We start from the raw sequence: 17,370 nt of genomic DNA on the forward strand, positions 1-17,370 counted from the left end.
CACACCCTTGGATGTTTTACAAATCAGGCATGCTCAATGTAATGTGGCTTTTTGGCCAGAAAACTCTTAAATGCCAAAATCAAAACCAATTTTGACAAAGTAATGCCGATTCAACAAAAATATGTGAGTTAAAATAAGTGATTGCATAAATATTCACCTCCTTTAAAGTGACTGGCATGATTCAGCAGAGGATCAGTCAATTGGTGCTAGTAGTCTCACAAAACACCTGTGTCTGGAAGGTCCAGTCAGAGGTTTATTAGTTTTCCTGGCTACCATTACACCATGAAGACAACAGAACACCCCAAACAACTCAGAGAAAATGTTATTGAAAAGTGTAAGGGGATGGATACAAAAATGTAAAGGCAATGAACATCAGTTCATCTAACTCCATCATCAAGAAATGAAAGGAATATGGCACATGTGTAAATATCCCTCAATCAGGCTGTCCTCACAAACTGACTGTGCAAGAAGGAGACTTGAGAGGGAGGCCACCAAAACACCTATGACTACTCTGAAGGCACTAAAAGCTTCAGCAGCTGAGATGAGAGAGACTCTGCAGACAACAACTGTTCCCTGGGTTCTTCACCAGTCAAAGCTTTATGGGAGAGTGTTGAGGAAAATTTGTATCTAATCTCAACCAAAATTAATCAAAAGGCATGTAGGAGACTCCACGGTCAACTGGAAGAAAGACAGACACCAAACACTCCTCATTGCCACAAACACACCATCCTAACTGTGAAGCACAGTGGTAACAGCATCATGCGGTGGGGATGCTTCTCAGTAGCCAGCCCTGGAAGGCTTGTAAAGGTAGAGGGTAAAATGAATGCGGAAAATCCTGGAGGACAATCTTATTCAGAACTACAGCTTTGGAGAAATGTAGTTTCCAGCAAGATAATGACCTAAAGCATACAGCAAAAGCTACACAGAGGTGGTTTAAACACAACAAGGCTCATGGAGTGGCTGAGTCAAAACCTAGACCTCAATCTAATGGAGAATTTGTGGCTGGACTTGAAGAGGGCTGTTCATGCATGACCCACGTGCAACCTGACAGAGCTTTAGCAGTTTTACAAAGAAGAGTTGAGTAAAATTGCAATGTCCAGATGTGCAAGCCTGATTGAGACATATCAACATGAACTCAGTGGTGATTGCAGCCAAAAGTGCATTCACTAAATACATACTCGAAGGAGGTGAATATTTATGCTGTCACTTTTTTTTACACTGCATAATTTAATCTAAATGACATTACTTTGTAGAAATCTGTTTTTCACTTTGTCATTAGGAGGCAATTTTGTCAAAAAAAAAGCCTCAATGTCAACCATGATTGATTAATAAAAGCATGAAACATCCATAGGGGTGAATACTTTACCACACAATCCATCACATAAATTCAAGAACACGAAAGCTGTTTGTTTCAAATATATGGCCTCATTCTTTACAATAATTTTGATACTGTTTCCTCCGAGACCTTTTTGTCTCATAAAAAACTTAAATTGATCAAAAATAGTCTTCTGATGCCAGTTTTTCATCACCACTGCCTTCTTCAAGAAAATCAAAGTGCTCTGGCTTGTCCTTACTGTGGTCTTTCATCATCTCCATGTCTGGAAAATACAAAATACAAAGTTTTTCAAGTAAAAAAAGACACTGACTTTTAAGACAAGTCAATAATAAGGAAATTAGTTTCCATTCTCATGAGCTTCTGCAGCACAAAAATAAAATGCACCTTTAGACTGTTTACAGTCAACAGAATGATGCTAAGAAACAGTGTTAATTTTGTTGACTGTTGGCTTGTTGCTGCCACATTTATGTCTTGATTGATTATGATTTTTAAAATATGCATGCATTTTGCAGTGTATTTGATTTTTTTGGTGTAACTGTATAACACAGGGTACTGAGGCTATAAAGCATCTAAAGTCCTTAAAGTGTAAGGTGTTTAGCAATAGCAGTGGTATATGCTCCAGTCATTTTGGTGAGTGCTGCCCCTTTAAGAGGACTCACCAGTCGTGGTTACAACAGTGAAGCTAGCTAGACTATGTAGCTTGTCAATTATAGAGGCTTTCTGTGATGAATAAAATGCTTCAAAAAATTTTGATAAAGCATTTGTTTGAGCCAACATTGTTTTTTGGTCCATTTTCACCTGAAACTTGCTAAATTACGCTTAGAAACTGTACCCATCTGCTACGCTGTAGACTAGTTTCACTGTCTTCTCAAAGTGGTAGCACTCACTGAAATCACCCGAGGCAAATGCCACTACTACTGCCAAGTATATTATATAACTATTCCTCTAAAGTTATGATAAATGTACACTTTTTAATCACTAAAACTGGACTCAAATGTTTTTGAGTTTGGTTAACTAAACTAAAACCTTCAAGAGTGAAAGTGACTCAAATGTGAATGAAACTAAAAGTCATTTTAATCTTAAGGCTAAGAATGAATTTGAAATAACTGCCAAAAAATTACACTGTAAAGAAACTCACCCAGCCTCAACACTTCAAGTTGTGCTGATGCAGATGTTTCTCCAAATGCATTGTGGGATACACAAGTGTAGACCCCTGCATCAGAGGTTTGGAGACCCTGTATCTGGAGCCAAGTGGAGACGGTATAGCGCTGGGGTCCCCCTCGAGTCTGACAAAAAAGTATGTGATTAAATGACAACACATTCAAATATAAATAAAGGATATGGTACGAGCATCGACCTTGATAGAACAGTAACCAAATCAGTTTTAATAATCTTTGCTTTATAATGGTCATTATTGACACACTAGAATCAATAATCAGTGCCTTTAAGAAGCAGCATTCAGGTGAGTCAAAATATAAACTCTGGCACTTTGTTGTTGAGTTTGGCCGGGCCATGATTATTAAAAATGATGATTTCCAAAAAAAATATTCCTTTGTGGGTGTTAAATGTTTTTTTTTTTCATTTTATTACCACTGTTTATGTCTCAGCTGGATCACAGAGTCACAGAGTTACTCTGATGACCACTAGACAGTCACAGAGTTACTCTGATGACCACTCAACAGTCGCAGAGTTACTCTGATGACCACTAAACAGTCACAGAGTTACTCTGATGACCACTCAACAGTCACAGAGTTACTCTGATGACCACTCAACAGTCACAGAGTTACTCTGATGACAACTCAACAGTCACAGAGTTACTCTGATGTCAACTAAACAGTCACAGAGTTACTCTGATGATATCTCAACCGTCACAGAGTTACTCTGATGAAATCTCAACAGTCACAGTGTTACTCTGTTGACATCTCAACAGTCAAAGTGTTACTCTAATGACATCACAACAGTCACAGTGTTACTCTAATGACATCACAACAGTCACAGTGTTACTCTCATGATATCTCAACAGTCACAGTGTTACTCTGATGACAACTCAACAGTCACAGTGTTACTCTGATGATATCTCAACAGTCACAGAGTTACTCTGATGACAACTCAACAGTCACAGAGTTACTCTGATGACAACTCAACCGTCACAGAGTTACTCTGATGATATCTCAACAGTCACAGTGTTACTCTGGTGACAACTCAACCGTCACAGAGTTACTCTGATGACAACTCAACAGTCACAGAGTTACTCTGATGTCAACTAAACAGTCACAGAGTTACTCTGATGATATCTCAACAGTCACAGTGTTACTCTGATGACATCACAACAGTCACAGTGTTACTCTGATGATATCTCAACAGTCACAGTGTTACTCTGATGATATCTCAACAGTCACAGTGTTACTCTGATGATATCTCAACAGTCACAGTGTTACTCTGATGATATCTCAACAGTCACAGTGTTACTCTGATGACATCACAGCAGTCACAGTGTTTCTCTGATTATATCTCAACAGTCACAGTGTTACTCTGATGATATCTCAACAGTCACAGTGTTACTCTGATGACATCACAGCAGTCACAGTGTTTCTCTGATGATATCTCAACAGTCACAGTGTTACTCTGATGATATCTCAACAGTCACAGTGTTACTCTGATGACATCACAACAGTCACAGTGTTTCTCTGATTATATCTCAACAGTCACAGTGTCACTCTGATGACATCACAATAGTCACAGTGTTACTCTGATGACATCACAACAGTCACAGTGTTTCTCTGATGATATCTCAACAGTCACAGTGTTTCTCTGATGATATCTCAACAGTCACAGTGTTACCTTAATCATCACATTGCCCTGTTTATTTATTTATTTTCAGTTGTAGCCTTTCTTTCTGTTCACCACAAGCATTCTTGGTTTCAATTTTTTACTCTAATTGTACAGTTTGGTTTAATATATTTCGATGTCATTACTGTCAAATCTGAGAGATCTATATTTAAAATTGTCTGTTAATAGAGTTTGTTTTTGTGTTTTGACATACATATACTCTATATGTTGTTTAAAAATGTCTCATATGTTTACATATTATGTATATTTTCAACTGTATTATTTTTGTTTGGTTAAATTTCTGCTGTTGCTTTTTATAATGCTGCTAAAGATAGAATCAAAGGTCACTATTTTTAATCAGTGCTTGCACTTAGATAATATTTTTTTTTATTTAGGTATATAAATGAAGCTCTTATCAAACCTGGACAGAGATGTGAGGATCATCTCCCGGCAGAGTGTTTTCACACCCTCTCTTCCTCCAGCTCAAGTTTGGAAGAGGGTAAGCGGAGATCTCGCAGCCAAAAACAACATCATTGCCAGTATAGTTTGACAGGTTTCTGGGCCCCTCAAGGATGTGTGGAGCTGTGGCAGAAGAAAATAGATATTCCTAGGTTTAATTCTTTGATCCTTAAAGTGGATCCTAAAGTCTTAGTATGTCAACTTCAAAAGATTACCTGATTGGCAGGGTCCTCTTCCTGTGAGCTTGAGGGTTGTGTTAAGGTGACTGGCAGCTTCTTTCATCTGACAGACATTTGGGTAAGTCCGCCCATTCGAGCCACATACAGACCCCTTTTCCTGGCACACACATGTAGGCTCTGGTTCAGTCCTATGTCCCCTCTTTAGCGTTTTCCTCTGGCAGACCAGTCCCTCTCCACAGCGACCATAGAACTTCTGAGCCCCATCTGGATCACACTGCTGCCCCTCCACGTTTCCACACTGCTCACAGCATTCACAAAAGTCCCGAACCCGACCTGCAGGGCAGTCACCAGGGACCAGGGGACAGAGGTGCTGGTTGCACTCCCCGCAGCTATCCCCCTCCTCCCACAGCCTCAGCCACCCTCGGTGCTGTGGGGGCAACCCGGTGGAAAAAGGAAGACATACACCCATCCAAACACAAGCGTGCAGGTAAATCTGAGCCATATCCTCACAAAAAGTCAGGAACAAATATTTTCCTGATGTAAGAACTTAAAAGACTGCAATAAAACAGTGAAGTGATTTAAAACTGAGCCTAAATCATAAGACAGATGGCAGTCCTGCATGTTTGCTGTTCTGTGATCGTCAAACAATCACATGGTACTCCTCCTCTGAGTTTTAAGTGTTTCCTTCTGTCACTGTCCTCCTCTGAATGTTGTTATTATAACCATGGATCCCTGCTGAATTATTTTTTCCATTTTGTCGTCCTCCTTGAGATTTTTTCATCAGCTCCAGATCCATACAGCATTTGCTGAGAGAAGAGGACAGAAAACTTCATCTCTAAGGTATCTGACTGTCTCATTTTTCCTTCTGTACCAGTTTCTCTCTCTTTCTTCGTGTGCCAGTGTTTGGGCAGAACTTGCAAACAGGCTTCAGAAATGGCACAGGATATAAAAGACTCATTATTGAAAACAACATCTCTTGATACAAACGATTTAATGTAAGCTTTTTAAAACATGCATTTGGAACTAAAATTTAAAATTATGTTCAGTGTTAGAAGCACTTTTTCTGGACTATTGTGGAATTCCTTAGCTTGGATTTCATGATTCTTGTTAGTTATGAGGAAGCTGTGCATGATTCATTTTCTGAAGTGATGCCAAATCTTTAATAGGAAACATTTAAATGTAATGTATATTTCAGTGGGAGTTTATTTTCCCATCATCCCTGTTTGGCTTTGGCCATATTTGTTTTGACTGAAAGTCAGCCATCACTTATACATCCTGTACACCAATGGACTTCCATATTAGATCTTATTGTCTATACTCCTACCTCTTCATAAATTATAGCCTAAGTCTGAAATTATGCAACCATAGCAGATTTAATCATTTAACTTGCCATCATTTGTTCTTATCTTCTACTTTGAATGTGTAAATTCTGCTCAGTGTGTTCTACCAGTTTACACTTACACTGCCCCAATGCATGGTACAATTTTTTGTAATAGGCTCCAATAAGACAGTTTTTTAAAACTACATGTCATATTTCTGTGTGAATCTCAGAAATCAATATCAAACATGTCTGACATAACATTGTTCTGCTAATGAGTATTTTAGTATCACCACTCTATTAAACTACACAAACTAGAATCACATCTTCATAATTGATTGTCATGGTGTAGCTTTTCAACCAACTGTGAGCTATATCATTTGTTAAAGTGTTTTAGCACTTTTGGAGCTTATTACTTCAAGAGTAGCTTTAAGAGGTCTTATATCACTAGCATTAGGCCAAAACCCTGTATCTCCAAAGTTACCACTTTTCAGGGGATGCTGCATTTTTAAATTAATTTCAAACTGAATGGTACTAGTTGACATCTTTTTTAATTGCTTTAAAAATGGTTTAAACCCACTTACAGATTTCAAGGGTGGCCAACAGCACTGATTTATGAAAGAAAATTAAAATCATGAAAATTGATATATAAGGTTTTGGCCTAAAGCCAGCAGCATACTTCTGCTTTCATCTTTTATTTTTTTATTAATATACATGTTATATTTTTTGTCATTGTATTTAACTTACCAGACAATCATCCCTTGATCTACATAGTTTTCCCAGACTGCTTTAGCGCATTAGACACTTTTGCACCACTGGTGAAGTTACCCTCAGTTAAAAAACTCCTGCCTGTGAGGAGCACTTTTAGCATGAAATGAATGGTGTACTAAATCCATGGAAGCATATTACCTCATTTATAGTGTATCTTTCAGTCAATGTCAGTTGTTACGAAACTTGGACACAAAGACATAACGGAAAATTACAGTACGGCCCTTCTGCCCCGGTTGCTTAGTTTTCTCAGGCGAGCAGCTCTTTAAAAAGTCCTGGTTGTGCCAAACATCTTCCAACTGAGACTTATGGAAGCCACTGTGCTCTTGGGAACATTCAGTGCAGCAGAATTTTTGTAGCCTTCCCCAGATCTGTGCCTTGGAACAACTTTACTCTGACCTCTGCAGGCAGTGACCTCATGGCTTGGTTTTTACTCTGATATACACATTGTTATCTGTGATGCCTTCTGTAGAGAGGTGTGTGACATTCCATATCATTTTGAATCAACATTTACCACAGGTGGACTCCAATCCACACGTAGAAATATTTCGGTGTTTCTGTTTTTGCAAAGGGTCTGAATACTTCTGTCAGTGGCAAATTTCAGTTCATTTTAATTTCAATAAATTTGCTAAATTTTTACAGTGCAATTTTCACTTTGTTATTATTGGGTACTGAGTGTAGATTAATGAGAATTTTTTTTATTCGACTATAGTATCAGGCTGCAACACAAATAAACTGTCAAATTGTAGTTACTTGGGGGTTTTTTTATTCAAATTGCCATAGCAGAACTAGGTTATCAGTAATTATAGAATTGTTGAGCTGTACTTTGAAATGCCTGTGTTGGATATTTCCTAAGTTACGTGGCACTTTTTCCTTCCCTGTTTGGACTAAGTAAACCACACACATAGGTGGATGAGCGGAGCACAGTAGCCTTCCTGTGTTAATGGTCAAAGGCGGGGCTTTATTATAGTACGGTCTGACGTCGTGGCATGTGAGGCTCTGACGTACCACCGCAGATCACTCGGGGTGACATTAAGTTATCTAAAATTACCTAGTTAATACGCATTGTACTTCATAATTAAAAAATAAAAACTAAATTATTCGAATTATATGCATCTTTTATGTGTGTCTCAACGTCTTATATGGTGTTAAATTGCCTGCTGATATACTGGTTTGTATGATATTGTAACTTTAAATCGATTTGATGGCGTGTTCTGCCAATTTGAAGAAATTTGAGCTTTTATTTTGAAGGAACACGCGCAGGAAGTGATACGCTTAAAGTCCAGCTGACTTTTACTCCACGTTTTACAGGAAGTAAAACATGTCTTGAGAAAGAGACATTAAACTACATTCACTGAACTGACAGGTAAACCTGTATTTTATCTCTCCAGTCTTTCTGATTCCTGTTCTGCAGAGAAACCCCGACGGAAACTAAAATCCACTCTCTCACTGGAAAACTAAGTAAGTGTTTTTAACTGAGACTTTCGATCATTGCTTGGACATTTTCCTAACAGGCTTTAATTTGGTTGCAGAAAACCTATTAAGTTTTAGGTAGAAATGATCAAGATATAGGGAAATTAAAAACTTTCAATTTAAGTCGTTTCAAGGGCTCAAGTAAAATAGTACAAAAGTACAAGTCTATTTTTTAGTATAAAAAGAGTATAAAATGTAATGGGTAAACTTGAGATAAATGTCTAGGTTGTTATATTGTTTTGAACTATATATCCACGTTTGTAATACAGTTATTCCTCTTCCATAATGTGCTCAAAGAAGAAGTCTTGAATAAATTAAATTGTGTACCTCATGTATTTAAATTTACAGTGAAGTATATTAAGGTTCAGGACTCATGTGTGCCCTCTAAATAGATAGGTTTGGCTTGAAACAATGAGAAGTAGTAGCCCCTAGCATTTATAGGGGCTGTAATTGTTTTATGTTGTTTGACAGGTTGAGGCTTGAACCTGCTGTTGTAAGGCAAAATGGGTGGGTTAGATATCTGTCAAGTGGCTTTCAGGTGTGGTAATGCAACTCAGACAATAGGATATCCTGTTAGTCCAGAACAGGTCTCCAGTGTGCCTTCAAATCATTCCACTCAGCTCAGGAACCACAACAAGTCAACTAGGGGCTAAACTATGGAATTTAGAGAGTTAACAGAATTGTATACTGTGTTTAACAGGTCCAAGAATGGCAGAAAAGGTGCTGGTCACAGGTGGAGCGGGTTACATTGGGAGCCACTGTGTGGTGGAGCTCATTGAAGCAGGCTACCAGCCGGTCGTAGTGGATAACTTCAGTAACGCTGTAAGAGGTAAGCTCCCTAAGTGAAAACACAGGACACAGGCTGATATCTCTCTATGGGATCATAAAACCTGGCTGTTAGAATTTATTTGTTTATTGAGGAACACTCATATTTAGTGCCATCTTGTGTGTGTGTACTTGCACTTCTATGTCTTCCTCTGACTGGAGGAGAAGGTGACGTGCCAGAAAGCATACGAAGGATAGAGAAGCTCCTAGACACCAAAATTGAGTTTCATGAATTAGATCTTTTGGACCAGCCTGGCTTGGAAAAACTCTTCAAAAAGGTCAGTGAGTTACATAAGCAAAAAATGTGTGAATATCTATTTTAATCTGAGGAATTTTCCTTCTTATTATTACTTAATTACCATGCTTTATATGCATATTACTACAAAGAGAGATTCCACATTGGTCATGCCACTCACTCCGTATGTGTTTCAGCATTCTTTCAGCGCAGTGATACACTTTGCTGGTCTAAAGGCTGTTGGAGAATCAGTTGAGCTGCCCTTACGCTACTACAGGGTCAACCTTACTGCCTCTATGAACCTGCTTGAGGTAAGTTTTGGCTAAGTTCACACTGCAGGCATTAATGCTCAATTCTGGTCTTTTGCTCAGATCTGACTTTTTTGTTTCGGCTGTTTACAATACCATCCAATTCCATAATTTCAGGCATGTATCTGATTTAAAACCACATATAAAAGCTGCCTGAATATGATTTTAAAAAAAGATCCGATTCAGTGTGACTTGTGGGGTTTACACTGTCAGGAAAAAAAATCAGGTATTAGTCACACATGAGCAAAAAAATCCAATTTAGGTCATTTTGCCTGCACTGTGAACGTAGCCTTTGCCATGTTCTGTGATGCCATCTGTGCACCATGAAACCTGCATCTCACTCATCATCTGACTATTATTTGCACTTCATTATTTTGCCAATGCTTGAATGTGTGTGCTCATCGCTAATGAGTCGGCTAACTCTAATACTGCACCCTTCATACCTTTTATTATATGTCTGGAGCCCATCAAAATCAGAGGCTATGCTAACTCCTAAGGGTTTGTGTGTGTGCGCTTTGGTCTGCTATCTCACCGGCCTCTGACTGTGCGCGTGTGCCGTGTTTGTGTGCATCTGCATGTGTACCAGGTGATGCAGGCTCACAGGGTGCACAATCTGGTCTTCAGCAGCTCTGCCACAGTGTACGGAGACCCTCAGCGCCTTCCCATCGATGAGCAGCATCCCGTTGGTGGCTGCACCAACCCCTACGGCAAGACCAAGTACTTTATTGAGGAGATGATCAAGGACCACTGTAAAGCTGAGAAGGTACTCATCAGGGGGAAGAAAGACATTCATAAGACACTCACAGGAAACTACTGGGTATATGTATTGTCTTATTCTTGCCTCTTTGTGAGCAGGACTGGAATGCAGTGCTGCTTCGTTATTTCAATCCAATTGGAGCTCACTCATCTGGCCTGATAGGAGAGGATCCTCAGGGTATCCCCAACAACCTGCTGCCATATGTTGCCCAGGTACTCAAACCCTCTACCAAATTCACAGCTATATCAGTGCATGTAACATGCATCCCACTGTGTGTTGTTGTTGTTGAAAATGCAAGAAGAATCAGCATAGTTTGCATTTTTTATCTGTTGCAAAGGTTGCCATTGGAAGAAGACAGTGCCTCAGTGTATTTGGAAATGATTATGACACACCTGATGGCACAGGTAACTAAGAAGACTTCTTAATCTTCTGTGCACATATTGAACTGATGATTGAAAATCTGTCCTTGAAAGGTTAAGAAACAGGCTCTGTCTCTTTCTAGGTGTGAGAGATTATATCCATGTTGTTGATCTGGCAAAAGGACACATAGCAGCTCTAAAGAAGCTGAAGGAAGACTGCGGGTGCAAGGTTTGTAAAAAAAAAAAAAAAAAACATAATAAGCATTTTTAAACAATTTTTTGTTTGTTTGTTGCACCTTTGTGTGTTTATTTATGAGTTTGATGGCAATGCTATCTGTAGGTTTACAACCTTGGAACAGGAAGAGGCTACTCTGTGCTCCAGATGGTGAAAGCCATGGAAAAAGCTTCAGGGAGAGAGGTGAGTGATAGCAGCCCCCTTTATGTTAATGTGCAGGTAGGGATTGTCCTGTATCTGCTGTATACTTCAGTCAGGACCACTTTGTCAAGAAACACATGATTTTTAGTTAATTTGGCGATGTGGCTGTTCTCGGATCCCCCTGCCCTTCCACAAGCCTTTGTGGAAAGCATCAAGCAGGAACAGCACAAGTTCCTGCTCTTTCTGTGTCTATAAGGAAAGCATGAGTCAAGTAGAGAAGCAGCAATAAACCAAGATGGAGCAGTATCAGTGGCAACAGAGAGACAATGATTAAATCAAATATATCATAGAGGAGGAGCTGGGGTGGAGGAGGGTTGCAAAAAGCAGCTTGCAGAGGGAGCAGCAAAGCATAGCCAGGCTAGAGCAGTTAGTCTATAGCGAGCTTAGAGTGAATCATTGGGCTGTCAGCTGATGAGGGCTTGGATCAGCTGATCTCAAATAAATGGCAGCGCTCAACTCAGTGGACTCCCTGAGCTATACTCTCGCTTTTTTGGTGTTCCAAGTGCGTTTAAGAATTACCCAGCTGACACTTGAAACTGGCTGCATGGTGGCTTGATGGTTTGTACAGTTCCCTCACAGGAAGAAAGTTCCTGTCAGCTGGATAGGGCTGTTCTGTGCAGAGTTTGCATGTTCTCCCTGTGCATGTGTGGATTCTCTGTGTACTTCTGCTTCCTCCCACAAACATGCTTGTTAGGCAAGTTGGTGGTGTGAGTGTGACTGGTTGTTACATTGTTGATACTTCAGCCCTGTAACGGAGTGGCAACCAGTCCAGGTTGTACCCTGCTTCTTGTACATCGGCAGCTGGGATTAGCTCTTGAAGTTGAAGTGTTCACTTGAAGATCTACACATTGTGACTAATTACTCCTGTTGTCAATTAAACTGTTGTGTCCCCTCACAGATCTCGTACAAAATCGCCCCACGGAGAGGTGGAGACATAGCATCCTGCTATGCTGACCCTTGTCTAGCTGAGAAGGAGCTGGGCTGGAAGGCCAGCTTTGACCTGGAAAGAATGTGTAAGGACTTGCTATAAAAAGAGCTGCTTGGCAGCATGTGATTTTCCATCAAACAACACTGCATCTAAAATATTTTTCTTTAGTTTTCTGTGTATTTTTGTACCTTTCCAGGTGAGGATCTGTGGCGCTGGCAGTCAATGAACCCCACTGGATTTTCCAATGGTACAGCCTCATGATGAATCCCCTGCCTTATGCTACTGTTTCTACATCAACGGGCCAAAGGGAACCATAAACTTCCTCATTTTTGCATATCGCATTAAAACCTCAAACCTTAAGGGGAGCCAAATGCTTTATGCTTTATAATTTTTAATTCTTAAAATACTGTTTGTTGAAAAAACACAGAAAATGTCTGTCAGCTTTATTTTATTGTTTCCGTTTAACATTTATTTTTTCTCTATGAATGTATCAATCTTTGAGCCATATCTTAAAATGAATAAATTAATTTTCTAAATGAGAAGACTAATATTTGTATTTCTCTTCCTTTATGAAAGAGAGCTGTTTTGAAATTATTGTGAAATTGTCTATAATAAAGTTTGGCTGTCAAAGTGTTGAGTAACTTTGTCATTAAAACATGATGCTTTTGTGAGACAAACCCATAAAGCAAAACTTAGAATTAACATAATGTGCTATAAACTAGCTGTTGAGCAACAGAGAAACATACCATGTGTTTTTAGGAAGATGGTGATAGGTTATAAGGAAAGCCATCATTGTGTTATGATCACTAGAGGGTTTGAGTGGCACAGGACTGACAAAATTATTCAAGAAATGTTTGTTCTTTTCAGACTTTGCTCTTCTGTGTTAAATATTCTGTCTATACAGTGCATCTAAACGGTGCACTAGGGCTTTAAATGGTTCCTTGAACCCTCGGGCACCCAGTTAATAAACACCCACGTCAGCACAGTGCTTCAGTTGCTCTAACCGGGTTTCGGTCTTTAGGGCTGAACAGGAAGTGCCTGACTGTGGACCCTGGACGAGAAAAAAGAGCAAAGAGAAAACGCAAAACAAATTAAAAATGGATATGGTGGCGGACTTGGGGGCGAGTAGACTCTATCGGGCGCCGGGTGAATCGAGTCACCAGTGAGTATCGATGGATTTTGACAGGAATATCACAGCGTGGGGCGTAAGCGGGTCCTTCTGATACCTCACGCCTAGGAGAGAGTCGCTGGGTTTGGGCAGTAGGGAAATCCTCCCCGCTGCTCGCTGCGCTCCGGACCTCCGGCGAGAAGTGGGGGTGGTCGCGAGCATGAAGCGGGCGTGTTAGCGCGCCTTATCCCGAGTATAATTGACTGTTTATTATTTGTCTTATGGCATAAGACTTAGTTGCTTTAGGCTTGCGTCTATTTTTCTATTGTGTGCTGGCTGGAGCCTGAAGTGGGCGTCGCTCCAGGACAGACTGGGTTGCTCCGGTGCGCCGCTGCCCGCTTTTTTCTCGCAGGACTGCAGCACTCTAGTGTCGTTTTGTAGGTCGCTTGATGTCTGAAATAAAGGAGGAAAGCTCGGTTGAGGTATTAGACTCTGTTTCATGTGACATTAAAAGCATATGGTGTCATGCGGGCGGGCGTGGAACCGTGGGTTATCGGGCGCTGTGGAGCCTGTCAGCAAGCTCCACATAATTAAAAAAAACGAATGCGTGCAATGCAGAGTCTGCATGATAATGCTAAAATAGGTTACAGTAGAAGAGGGGAAATATATTCTGCAAATGAGGCTGCGGCATATTTTTCTCTTGTGGGATGACATGTCCGGACACAGCTGTTTTATTTTCTCTACCCATCTGCCTGGTGTGTTTGTAACATCAGAGATTTCACGCGCGCGCCTCAGCTTTCCTCAGGGATGATTACGGGGTTTTGTCACCCGATGCTCTCAGACTGGAGTCGGGTGTAGTCTATTAGAAGACGATTTTGATTGAGGGCTTGCCCAGCCAATCTTTATGCAGAATGGGTTCCTGGGGGCGGGCTACCTGCGGAGCTGGAAATGGGCCAGTGTTGAAACAAAGGCAGTAGATAATTGGAGACTAGGTCTGTAGAGTAGTCATTAACCAAAGTAAGCTGACTATCATAAGGTCAGGTGTCCCTCTAATTGCAAATGTTTTCTCAAAATATTTGGAATTCAAATTAATATGTGCATATAAACTGATTAATTATGAGTTTGTTCTTTAGCATTCTGAGGTGTCACAGTTTCAACAGTGATCAAAAATTGTTTGCAAAGCATTTATGAGTTGCAGTTTTCTAACACAACAACGTGGTTTCTGCAGCAGACACAGCAAGGGTGAGTTCTGTTTTTGTTGTCTCCTGCAGGCAGCCTCAGAGATGGTTCAACACAGCTGACATCACAGTGGCTCACCAAAGCAACCTGCTCAAGCAACTCAACCAGCAGCGCCGCCAAGAGCTTTTTTGTGACTGCAATGTGCTGGTGGAGGGCCAGCTCTTCAGGGCCCACCGCAATGTCTTGTTCGCCAGCAGTGGCTACTTCCGCATGCTGCTGTCCCAGGGGCCAGATGGGCTGTCCGACTCTGTCAACGCCACCTTTGATGTCTTCAGCCCAGAGACTTTCACCGTCATCCTGGATTTCATCTACTCTGGGCAGCTTGACCTCTCCAGTCACAATGTGATTGAGGTGATGTCTGCGGCCAGCTATTTGCAGATGAACAATGTCATCAACTACTGCAAGAACTTCATCAAATCCTCTTTGGACATCAGTGTGAAAGATGAAGACAGTGAGCGATGCCTCAGCTTGTCTGAGACCTGCAGTTTCACCAGTGGAACAGGAGAAGAGATTTCGGAGCAGCAGCAAGGGCCCCATTCTGTCAGCCCACCACCAGCGCTCTGGACACGGGACAACTCTAGATCCCAGTCTAGTTTTATGGGAAAGGAGTCAGAGCAGGAGGCAATGGCCACAGCCCCAAAGACTAACCCCAGCAGCCCAGCTGATGACCTCAATGCTGAGGCAGACGACCTTCAGGACCCTCAGGATCCTCTGTACACTTTGCCAGGATCGGAACGCCGGCGAGGTAAAGGGGGAACGAAGAGGAGAGCACCCAACAGTACCCGCTCAAATCAGCATGAAGACTTTGCCATTCAGGAGGCAAGGGCTCAGAAAGCTGAAAAGGCAGAGGAGCTATATGCTACTCTACCTGCTATAGTTGGAGTTATTGGGCACTTTAATAAAGGTGAGTTTGATGTTTTAAGGAAACAGAAGATCAGCACTTCTTCTAACTTCAGAGTAGTTAGGAGTACTGTATCATAAACAGACTGGCATGAGTTTCACCAACAAACAAAGCCAAAAACAATGATATTGTATGAAATCAACAGGAACGCCAAAACTCTGAAAATGTTCTCTCCTTCTTTTCAGACTCCAACCCTATAATGCGCTTCAAATGCCCTTTCTGCACGCACACAGTGAAGAGGAAGGCAGACCTGAAGCGTCACTTGCGCTGTCACACCGGAGAGAGGCCCTATCCCTGCCAGGCCTGCAATAAACGATTTACCCGTCTGGAGCATCTGCGTAGCCATTTTGAAACAGTACGTTTTCTCCTGGGAAATAATCAAGTGTTGAATGTCATTATTGGTGTTAAAGCTTTAGAAACATTTAAAAATGTAAATGCTTATATTCAAAGCTCAGCTGTTGACTTGAAAAACCTTATAGCTTTAAAAACATTTTTACAGTGCAAATGTACTTTTGTCCTTTTTCTCCACAGATTCATCAAGCCAGGAAGTTGGTGTGCAGGAAGTGTAAATGTCAGGTGACAGAGGAGACTGGTCATGTGGTGTGTGAGGGCACACGACGCTATCGCATGTGCACTGCATGCATCCAGGAAGTGGGCTGTGACCAGATGCCCATGGACAGTCTAGAAGGGACGAATGATGAGCCAGCCCTGTTACTTGGGGTGGATGGGGAGGAGGAGGGGGACACCAAGGGCAGCTGGATGGTAACAGATGATGATGACCTGGCTGAAGACTCAGGAGCTGACCTCATCATCCAACAAGTGGACGACAGCGATGAAGAGCTGCAATGAAATAGAACCAAAGTGTTTGTGTGCAGGCAGGAGTAATGGCAGTGTTGTCAATATTCTGTCTGAACTGAAGCCATGCAAGATAATTTATGCATAAAATATGTGATCCAGTGTTGTAAATACACACATTTATGTCATATTAGTTGTCTATTAGTGAAATGAAACTGGTTATTCTTTACTTTCAAAGAGATTGTTGACCTCTGTGACATGATTAAGTGCTTTTTGTTAAGCTTCATAAAGATATGCAGTATCCAAAGCATGATATTTCAGTATTTGCTTTACTGAAAGTATAGTTACATGATTACTCTATCAAAACTATGTTTTTTTATGCATGTCTTTGCTACTTTTTGGCTCTATTTGCTTGCTATTAGTTCATATTTGAGCAAAGCAAAGTAAAAAGAAAGGTTATTATGTTTTTTATTTACTTTTTCCCAGTGGGAAGTCAGAAACAGACTGTATATGATTTAGTGTATCATAGTTGCTGTACTTTTCATAATTATGTTTTACAACAATATGCACTATAACATGAAATCAATTATAATTTATTTGCTTTGTTTTTTTTTTTTTTTTTTTTTTTACTTTTTTGACACATTAAAAATATTTTTATACATTCCTGCATCAGCATCAGCCTTTCCCTAATAATATATACTGTATATTTATTTATTTATTTACACACCCTTATATATAGGAGGGAGGATCCACACAACCCTGGTCATGTTCTGGGTATCCTTGCATATTACCATGGAATAACAATCTATGGAAAAAAATAACAAAGTCCACAACTTTAGGGTGGAGTCAGGGGTGTATGTGGCAAGTAAGCATGACCCATGATACTGTCAGAGTAGGGAAGTAGAGTTGCAACGAGCCCCTGGTTGTGCTGTGGATATCCCTAGACCCTGCAAACAACTTAGAGTCTCTTGGCGTATTACCAGGGATGAAAAGGCCCAGACAGAAGAGATGTAGTTTAGCTTGACCTTGGCTGCTGAGTGGCACGTGTGCCGACGTGTCGAGCTTGACTCTGGTTGCCCTCCCTCCCCTCTCCAGCCTCAGGTTGTGGCACATTAGG

General features: G+C 40.8%; 2 protein-coding genes across 4 annotated transcripts; both read left to right on the plus strand.

The window, feature by feature from the left end:
- The first annotated feature begins 8,203 nt into the window (after positions 1 to 8,203).
- Positions 8,204 to 12,786, plus strand: gale (UDP-galactose-4-epimerase). 3 transcript variants are annotated; one of them, XM_041812816.1, is made up of 11 exons: positions 8,204 to 8,350; positions 9,063 to 9,191; positions 9,350 to 9,465; positions 9,620 to 9,733; positions 10,317 to 10,493; positions 10,586 to 10,699; positions 10,825 to 10,891; positions 10,990 to 11,075; positions 11,187 to 11,264; positions 12,181 to 12,295; positions 12,379 to 12,786. In XM_041812816.1, exons 2-11 carry the CDS (start codon positions 9,071 to 9,073, stop codon positions 12,408 to 12,410), a joined length of 1,020 nt encoding a protein of 339 aa, XP_041668750.1. In that variant the 5' UTR covers positions 8,204 to 8,350; positions 9,063 to 9,070; the 3' UTR covers positions 12,411 to 12,786. The 3 variants fall into 3 exon arrangements, with proteins under 3 accessions (XP_041668750.1, XP_041668747.1, XP_041668748.1); XM_041812813.1 differs by having other exon boundaries at positions 12,407 to 12,781; XM_041812814.1 differs by having other exon boundaries at positions 9,353 to 9,465; positions 12,407 to 12,781.
- A 462-nt stretch (positions 12,787 to 13,248) lies between these two features.
- Positions 13,249 to 16,813, plus strand: zbtb8a (zinc finger and BTB domain containing 8A). Its single transcript, XM_041813015.1, has 4 exons — positions 13,249 to 13,372; positions 14,590 to 15,461; positions 15,644 to 15,813; positions 15,990 to 16,813. The coding sequence occupies exons 1-4, from the start codon at positions 13,308 to 13,310 to the stop codon at positions 16,305 to 16,307; spliced, it is 1,425 nt and encodes a 474-aa protein (XP_041668949.1). The 5' UTR covers positions 13,249 to 13,307; the 3' UTR covers positions 16,308 to 16,813.
- The last annotated feature ends 557 nt before the right edge of the window (positions 16,814 to 17,370 follow it).

This window comes from Cheilinus undulatus, linkage group 18, assembly GCF_018320785.1.
Source record: "Cheilinus undulatus linkage group 18, ASM1832078v1, whole genome shotgun sequence".
In the NCBI taxonomy this organism is placed as follows: domain Eukaryota; kingdom Metazoa; phylum Chordata; class Actinopteri; order Labriformes; family Labridae; genus Cheilinus; species Cheilinus undulatus.

Coding starts and splice junctions, on each gene's coding strand:
- gale (XM_041812813.1), top strand. CDS start 9,071: ATGGCAGAAAAGGTGCTGGTCACAGGTGGAGCGGGTTACATTGGGAGC. Junction 9,466..9,619: donor TGGAAAAACTCTTCAAAAAG/GTCAGTGAGTTA, acceptor TATGTGTTTCAG/CATTCTTTCAGCGCAGTGAT. Junction 9,734..10,316: donor CCTCTATGAACCTGCTTGAG/GTAAGTTTTGGC, acceptor CATGTGTACCAG/GTGATGCAGGCTCACAGGGT.
- zbtb8a (XM_041813015.1), top strand. CDS start 13,308: ATGGATATGGTGGCGGACTTGGGGGCGAGTAGACTCTATCGGGCGCCG. Junction 15,462..15,643: donor TATTGGGCACTTTAATAAAG/GTGAGTTTGATG, acceptor CCTTCTTTTCAG/ACTCCAACCCTATAATGCGC. Junction 15,814..15,989: donor TGCGTAGCCATTTTGAAACA/GTACGTTTTCTC, acceptor TTTTCTCCACAG/ATTCATCAAGCCAGGAAGTT.